Source organism: Gigantopelta aegis, chromosome 12 (assembly GCF_016097555.1).
Source record: "Gigantopelta aegis isolate Gae_Host chromosome 12, Gae_host_genome, whole genome shotgun sequence".
Lineage (NCBI taxonomy): Eukaryota > Metazoa > Mollusca > Gastropoda > Neomphalida > Peltospiridae > Gigantopelta > Gigantopelta aegis.
Genome location: NC_054710.1, coordinates 1,234,827 through 1,243,366, shown reverse-complemented (window position 1 = coordinate 1,243,366; position 8,540 = coordinate 1,234,827). Strand labels below are relative to the sequence as shown.

Here is an 8,540-nt window from a genome sequence, read left to right as displayed (position 1 = left end):
TGACCGTATCCAACCAGAAAATGCCAGCAAGTTAAATGGTAAAACATTATGTCACGTTTGATGAGCAGTGCCATCAAATCACTGAAGCTGGCTGTGTGGTTGTTCCTGAACTGCAGTCAAGTCAACAAGAAGCAGACTCCAGAATTATATTCCATGTATCTTATGCAGCAGCAGAAGGCTTCCAGCCAGTTGTGATAGTCTGAGATGACACCGACGTCTTAGTGCTCTGTCTCGCTTTCAGAACAGACATAACATTCACCCTCTATATGAAATGCAGAACAAGAGTTAGAGTTAGGTATACTGACATTGACAACATAGCGATGGTACATGGGAGTTCTGTTTGAAAAGCACTCTTAGGCATGAACAATTTCACAGGCTGTGACAGTGACAGTACATTTGCTAGGCGTGGGAAGATCAACGCTCTGAATTTCATTATGGCAGATCCTTTAATCCAGTCTTCATTCCAGCAACTGGGTGTAGAATGGAACTTGAAAGCTGGTATGTTCTATAAAATGGAAGCCTTTCCACGTCGTTTAGGTCTCACTACACAGTTTACTTCTGGATGAGAGTTCACATATTCACTTCTAGGAATTGGGAAATAATTAAAACAATATGTAAGTTTAATCGTAAGCCTTCTGGTTGTATTTTGCCCATGTTATGTTGTAATATTGTGCATAGACATTTTGGGATATGGGTGTATAGCGCAAGAGACAGCCAGAGTGAATCGGTTAATGAACCACCTGTTCGGACTGGTACTACAGCCAGATGCGGTCATATAGCAAAATTCTGAGATGGAAATGTTCTCAATTTTGGAGTGAAAATAAATGCTTATATAATGTATGTTCGCAATGGTGTATGTTGTTAGTGCCAACGAGACCCCGTTCTATTGGCAATCTTCATTTGAAGTTGGGCCATTTAACATGGATTTCAATGGCAGATGACATCTGTGTCGTCAACAACAACAACATCCGGCAACAAATTTCAACACCTGGTATTATTGGCGAAGAAGTAGCAGATTGATCCTCACCAACTACCAACATGTCATGATGCTTTGCGAACACATACCATGCAAGCTAATTATCAAGAAGCTGTCTGGAGGAGTTTAAAACCCAACGACAACGTTCCAACATCACATGGCAAAGGATGGAGAGTTAACGCAACAGGGAAGAAACAGCCGTTGGAAATAAATTGGGTCAATTGGGCACCCGCTCCCGAGACTCTTCTTACTATGATGGCCTGTAAATGCTCGCGGTCTTGTGTTCTGCCTAATTGCACATGTTCTACACAATACGAAACTGTAGTAACCAGCATCACTGGTGATGAGTGTCGTTAAACATTCATTCATTCACTGCTGATGAAGGCATCGATGCACCGGATGATCTTATTTCATAAACACATTCACAAACATGAATATTCAAGAATATTTACTAAATGTAGGTTAAGTCCTAGTATTTAATTAAAATAGAATGTGAAACCGTTTTCTGTAATCAAAAGCATATCTCTGCACAAGGGAGAGTCAGAAGATATTTTGGTAAAATCGCTTTTAGCCATCTCATCTATAGCACAACTGCCACTTCTTAGGGTATCCATTTACGGGATGTCATAAATGTACTCCTTGTACTGACTGTAGGATAACCATCACTCCCGGGTTAAAGATAAAAGACAAGTTGAATACATTATTTTATTTTGAAAAATATAATCATTTAGTAAATTAAAACAGAATCTTCAAACTATAAGGTTAGTTGAATGCAGCATGACACACACAAACACCCGAACACCTGCCCGCCCGTTGGCTCGCGCGCGCGAGTGTGTGTGTATGTGTGTGTGTGTGTGTGTGTGTGTGTGTGTGTGTGTGTGTGTGAGAGAGAGAGAGAGAGAGAGAGAGAGAGAGAGAGAGAGAGAAAGTTCCTGACATACTGCATCCAACTAACCTTATAGTTGGATGATTCTGTTTTAACACACACACACACACACACACACACACACACACACACACACAAATTGAGTACTTATATTTAAAGATTATTCAACAAGTAGATTGTTTTCGTTATTTTGAAAGGGTGCGTGTTCAACATGGCGTACAATACTTGAGCTACTATATTCAGCTTGCTATCAGGCAGAAACGAACTCGGTTTACGGTTATATGGCGTCGGAAATATGGTTACGGACCACACAGATATTGAGGAAGGAAACCCGCTGTCGCCACTTCATGGGCTACTCTTTTCGATTAGCAACAAGGGATCTTTTATGTGCACCATCCCGTAGACAGGATAGCACATACCACGGCTTTGATACACCAGTCGTGGTGCACTGGCTGAAGTGAGAAATAGCCCAATGGGCCCACTGACAGGGATCGATCCCAAACCGACCGCGTATCAAGGGAGCGCTTTACCATTGGGCTACGTCTCGCCCTTCTTTCAAATATGTGCAAACAACGTTATACAACTATATTGTTAATGGTGGTAAGTATAAACGAACGTCGTTACACACCCGTTGGTGAGAACATCATTCGTTATTTTTGATAACACGTACTTGTTTACACATGTATGTGTGATAACAATTTCAAGACGTATAGACTGCCTGCTCCTAGGTGATGACCAGGCACCAATGCCATACATCGAATGAAACTAACCAGCACGATCGAAATCGATTACACTGTGGCGTATAGTTAACCTGATAAGCATTTGTCTGTGACGCATAAGTGCAAGGGCAGTAAATAACCTTTAGTCAAAAAAGATATTAAATTTTTCTTAAAACCTGGTTTTTGAGGATATGTAAGAAAGAGAACAATACATTCGTGTCCGTTATATACCATCTATCTTAAAACTCGTTGCTTAATAGTCTATCAAACTCGCTTTCGCTCGTTAGATACATTTTAAAACAACTCGTTCTAAGATAAATGGTATCTAACTGCCACTCATGTATTATTCTCTATATCACGTTTAATGACGTCATGAAAACACTGCTAAGCGTACGTGCTCAGTACTAGGAAATAAAACCAGTGTAATAATTGACGTAAGAGGCACATTTAGGGAGGCCTGTGAAGGGTTGGTTTAATGTGATTGTGTGTTCGGGCAACTGTTCATATTTTCCAGCACTGGCACGTGCACAGCTTTCTTCTGATGTTGGCTGCTGTTTACTTTTGTGAGAGGGCGGGGCGTAGCCCAGTGGTAAAGCGCTCGCTCGATGCGTGGTCGATGTGGGATCGATCCCCGTCGGTGGGCCCATTGGGCTATTTCTCGTCCCAGCCAGTGCACCACGACTGGTATATTAAAGGCCGTGGTATGTACTACCCTGTCTGTGGGATGGTGCATATGAAAGATACCTTGCTGCTAATCGAAAAGAGTAGCCCAATCTCAATATCTGTGTGGTCCTTAACCATATGTCTGACACCATATAACCGCAAATATAATGTGTTGAGTGCGTCGTTAAATAAAACATTTCTTTCTTTTGTTTATTTCTGTAGAGTTATCGTTTTTGAGTAGAATAAACACGAGTGTTTTTATCAAAGGGTTTATCTCATTACCAGTAAGTCAGTAAGACAGAATAGCAATTTTTAGAACTGGTAATGATCACAGATGCGAGCAAACTTAGAAAACCAGTCGAGGTAGAGAGACCGGGAATGGGGAGGGGATGGGTAAGTGGCCGAGAGACTGGGGGCGGAGGGGGGGGGGGTAAGTGACCGAGAGATCGGGGGGCGGAGAGGGGGGGGGTAAGTGCCAACATATGAAAGACGTTGCGAATCATCCACTGATCCGCTCCTTGTCCGCGTCCGCTCTGTGAGCGATTTTTTTCACCGACACGGGTGTGTTAGTTTGAAGCTTGGGGTGACTTCGATGACATCAGTAACAGTGGGACATTGTTTGTTTTTCTGTTCGCAGGTGTTGATTTCGTCAAGAAGATATTTGAAGTTGACGGCACGCTCATAGAGCTAGTCATTTGGTAAGTGGTTCTGACTTTGGCAAGTCTAGTATACATATGTTGTCATTCAGACGTGATGCAAGTCTAACACTTCCATCGCTCGTTCAGTCTCGGTGTAAGACCAGTTTACTATAGGTTGGATTTTACCAATTAAAATCCAGTGTTACGTGTTAAGATATTGGCCTAAAACTACTATACACAATGTATCAACCAAAATATGAACCATAGATATGAATACTACAACACCTCACCCAAAGTAGTGACTGAGTTAAATGGCACCTTTCATGGCTCATTTTCGAGATAACAGGATGTTGTTACAAGCCCCGTCAATTCCGCACAAAATGGTAGTGCTTAGTTTTACAGGCACGTCGTGTATGTTTCAAGCACAAGTGTGCCTGACACACTGGTACTGCACAAAATAAAATTGCATGCATTTATTACCTACATAAAACTGTACTTGATGCAAAGCAACCTCTGTCACATTTATCACCAATGGCAGGACTCACGGCTTTAACTCGTCCATTAACTTTAACCCAGCCGAGATGCTATTTGGTGGAGTACTACCTATAGTCCGCCCCACAGGGAACGCCTTTTTTCATACTTCTACTTCAACGTATTTATTTCTGAGCCAAAAAAAACCCTAACATACATTTCATTTCAACTTATTTTCATGCTTATATCCAATTAAGGTTAAATAGGATGATAAGCAACTGTAATCAGCGGGGGCGGGATGTAGCCCAGTGCTAAAGCGCTCGCTTGATGCGCGGTCGGTTTGGGATCGATCCCCGTCGGTGGACCCATAGGGCTACTTCTCGCTCCAGCCAGTGCTTCACAACTGGTGTAACAAAGGCCGTGGTATGTACTATCCTGTCTGTGGGATGGTGCATATAGAATGTACCTTGCTAATGAAAAAAAAATGTAGCGAGTTTCCTCTTTAAGACTATATATCAAAATTACCAAATGTTTGACATCCAATAGTCGATGATTAATAAATCAGTGTCTTTTAGTGGTGTCATTAAACAAAACAAACTTCTTTTTCACAATATGTCATTAGTTTTGTTCCCTTTGCTTCAGAAATTGTTTTAAAGTGATTGTGTAAATTAACTATACAGTGAAACCCTACCTAACGACCACCCCGGATTTTTTACCACTCCGTTATAAAGACCAATATTTTAAAGACCGGAATATTTCCATATTATTTTTGTTGGAGAAATAATCCGCTATTAAGACTTTCCCGCTGTTAGGGATTACAACCAGTGAAGTCAGGTCGTTGTCCTTAATAATAGAAGTATCTTAAATTCGGGGACACTTTACGTGGAATCATCCAGTTCCAGTTTCATTTTATTTCATTCAGCTACTTCAATATCGTCGATATCCACTTGATTTCATTTAAATTACTTCATTTCTCTCCTCTTGATTTCATTTAAATTACTTCATTTCTCTCCTCTTGATTTCACTTAAATATCTTCATTTCTCTCTTCTTGATTTCATTTAAATTACTTCATTTCTCTTCTCTTGATTTCATTTAAATTACTTCATTTCTCTCCTCTTGAGTTCATTTAAATTGCTTCATTTCTCTCCTCTTGATACTTCATTTCTCTCCTCTTGATTTCATTTAAATTGCCTCATTTCTCTCCTCTTGATTTAATTTAAATTACTTCATTTCTCTCCTCTTGATTTGATTTAAATTGCTTCATTTCTCTCCTCTTGATACTTCATTTCTCTCCTCTTGATTTCATTTAAATTGCCTCATTTCTCTCCTCTTGATTTAATTTAAATTACTTCATTTCTCTCCTCTTGATTTGATTTAAATTGCTTAATTTCTCCCTTCTTGATTTAATTTAAATTACTTCATTTCTCTCCTCTTGATTTGATTTAAATTGCTTCATTTCTCTCCTCTTGATACTTCATTTCTCTCCTCTTGATTTCATTTAAATTGCCTCATTTCTCTCCTCTTGATTTAATTTAAATTACTTCATTTCTCTCCTCTTGATTTGATTTAAATTGCTTAATTTCTCCCTTCTTGATTTCATTTAAATTACTTCATTTCTCTTCTCTTGATATCATTTAAATTACTTCATTTCTCTTCACTTGATTTCATTTAAATTACTTCATTTCTCTTCACTTGATTTCATTTAAATTACTTCATTTCTCTTCTCTTGGTTTCATTTAAATTACTTCATTTCTCTTCTCTTGATACCATTTAAATTACTTCATTTCTCTCCTCTTGGTTTCATTTAAATTACTTAATTTCTCTTCACTTGATTTCATTTAAATTACTTCATTTCTCTCCTCTTGATTTCATTTAAATTACTTCATTTCTCTTCACTTGATTTCATTTAAATTACTTCATTTCTCTCCTCTTGATTTCATTTAAATTACTTCATTTCTCTTCTCTTGATATCATTTAAATTACTTCATTTCTCTTCACTTGATTTCATTTAAATTACTTCATTTCTCTCCTTTTGATTTCATTTAAATTACTTCATTTCTCTCCTTTTGATTTCATTTAAATTACTTCATTCAACTACTTCAATATCGTCCATATCTTCTAATCATGATTTTATTTAAATTTAAGGTATAATGTTTGCGTTTTCAAGGAAAAGTTAATGAATAATTTTGGGACATCAGGTTTCCCTTATCTACTTTTAGGGACACAGCTGGCCAGGAACGATTTAGATCCATAACGAGGCTGCAATACAGAGGAGTCCAGGTTAGTTATATACGAGACTTATTATGTGTGCAATAAATACTAATCAATACAGGTTAGTTTTAACTTGTGTTTCGAGTATTATTGTGTTTAGTTTACAAGTACAAATTAGTTTGGTTTGTTGTGTGTTGTTGTTGTTGTTGGGGGGGGGGGGGGGGGGGGAATTACATTTTCTTTTGTATAATGTAGGGTTCTTTTTTTACTTTATTTTCTTTTCTGTTGAGTTTTCCTTTGATTGCATTTTTGTAAGCACGTTGTTTTGTTTTTCAGGGGATTGTTCTTGTGTATGACGTCACCAACATGGCATCCTTCCACCATCTGTCTTACTGGATCACCAGCATACAGCGAGTAAGTTAGACCACTCGTGATCAGTTAAACAGGGAAGGTAGACAACTCATGGCCAGATAAACAAGGACGTTAGACAACTCGTGATCAGTTAAGCAGGGGGAAGTTATACAACTCATGACCAGATAAACAAGGAAATTAGACAACTCGTGATCAGTTAAACAAGAACGTTAGATAATTCATGACCAGATAAACAAGGAAATTAGACAACTCGTGATCAGTTAAACAGGGAAGTTAGACAACTCATGACCAGATAAACAAGGAAGTTAGACAACTAGTGTTCAGTTAAACAAGGAAGGTAGATAACTCGTGTTTAGTTAAACAAGGAAGGTAGATAACTCGTGTTTAGTTAAACAAGGAAGGTAGGTAACTCGTGTTTAGTTAAACAAGGAAGGTAGATAACTCGTGATCAGTTAAACTAGGAAGGTAGATAACGTGTGATCAGTTAAAGCGACGTTCCACTTTCAGCTACGGTGAGATTGTTTGTCATAATACTACCTGCTGGGTGTTTTTATCATTACAGGAAATTAGTCACAGTCACGGAAACAAACATTCATATGAGCCAATTCCCATCGTGCTTTGCGGCAATAAGTGTGACGTCACAGACAAGCGACAGGTTAAGACGACGAAAGGCGAGAAGGTATAGTTGATGCGTGCGCACTGTTCCAAAAAAAATGTCAGGTTGTACTACATCCCATAGGTGACGATGTTAACGTGTGTTGCTAAATGCTAATATTCCTGTGACTCAATAATCCCTTTGTGATAATTCGAAGTTGTATTACGTCACTGCGCATGGCAGTGGGTTAGCAGGCTATTAGAATAGCAGTTCTGCGCATGACGGTTGTGTATTAATTCTTCATCGTCACCTATGGGATTTCATAGGACTTTACAGTATGAACTGTATAAATAAATATAACATTGACACTTACCAGGACATTAAATTACCTCCTTTTTCTCAACTCTCCATCTTTCGCTTCCATTAAGAACGTTTTGAATTAAACATAAACTTTAGAAACAAAAAAACAACACAAAAAAACAAAAAAAACAAAAAAACAAAAAACAGTAGCGAATTTTTTTTTGTCAGAAAGCAGCTCGGCTAGCCAACAAAAACCACCTCAGAATAGCCCTAGAAGGGGTCAATTTTTCAAAATATTCGGGGGAGGGAGGGTCCCCCAGACTCCCTGCAAAATTTCTGCGCACGCCCCTGCAGTTCCACGTCATCCGCCATTTTGGTGCGATTTTCTTATTTCTCAAATATCTTTAAAAAAAAAAAAAAATCGACTATCGGCTAAAAACCTGTAGGGGCCTATAGCGGAAGACGCAGAATATCAAAGTAGATCAAAGAAAGAAGTGTTTTATTTAACGGCGCACTCAACACATGTTATTTACGGTTATATGGCGTCAGACATGCCTCGACTGGGATCCGAACCCAGTACCTACCAGCCTGTAGACCGATGGCCTGCCACGACGCCACCGAGGCCGGTAAAAAAAAGTAGATCATGTTGCATACTTACACAATTTTTCATTCACTTTATTTGTTCTGCAATCGAATTAAATAATCGTC

At 38.7% G+C, this 8,540-nt stretch overlaps 1 protein-coding gene across 1 annotated transcript in view; it reads left to right on the top strand.

Annotated features, from left to right (window-relative positions):
• The first annotated feature begins 359 nt into the window (after window positions 1-359).
• Window positions 360-8,540, top strand: part of LOC121386545 (ras-related protein Rab-8A-like) — a 14,373-nt gene continuing 6,192 nt past the window's right edge. The window contains exons 1-5 of the mRNA XM_041517483.1: window positions 360-498; window positions 3,822-3,942; window positions 6,574-6,634; window positions 6,902-6,979; window positions 7,500-7,616. Of these exons, the coding sequence (XP_041373417.1) occupies window positions 360-498; window positions 3,822-3,942; window positions 6,574-6,634; window positions 6,902-6,979; window positions 7,500-7,616 (516 nt within the window). The remainder of the gene's footprint in view (window positions 499-3,821; window positions 3,943-6,573; window positions 6,635-6,901; window positions 6,980-7,499; window positions 7,617-8,540) is intronic.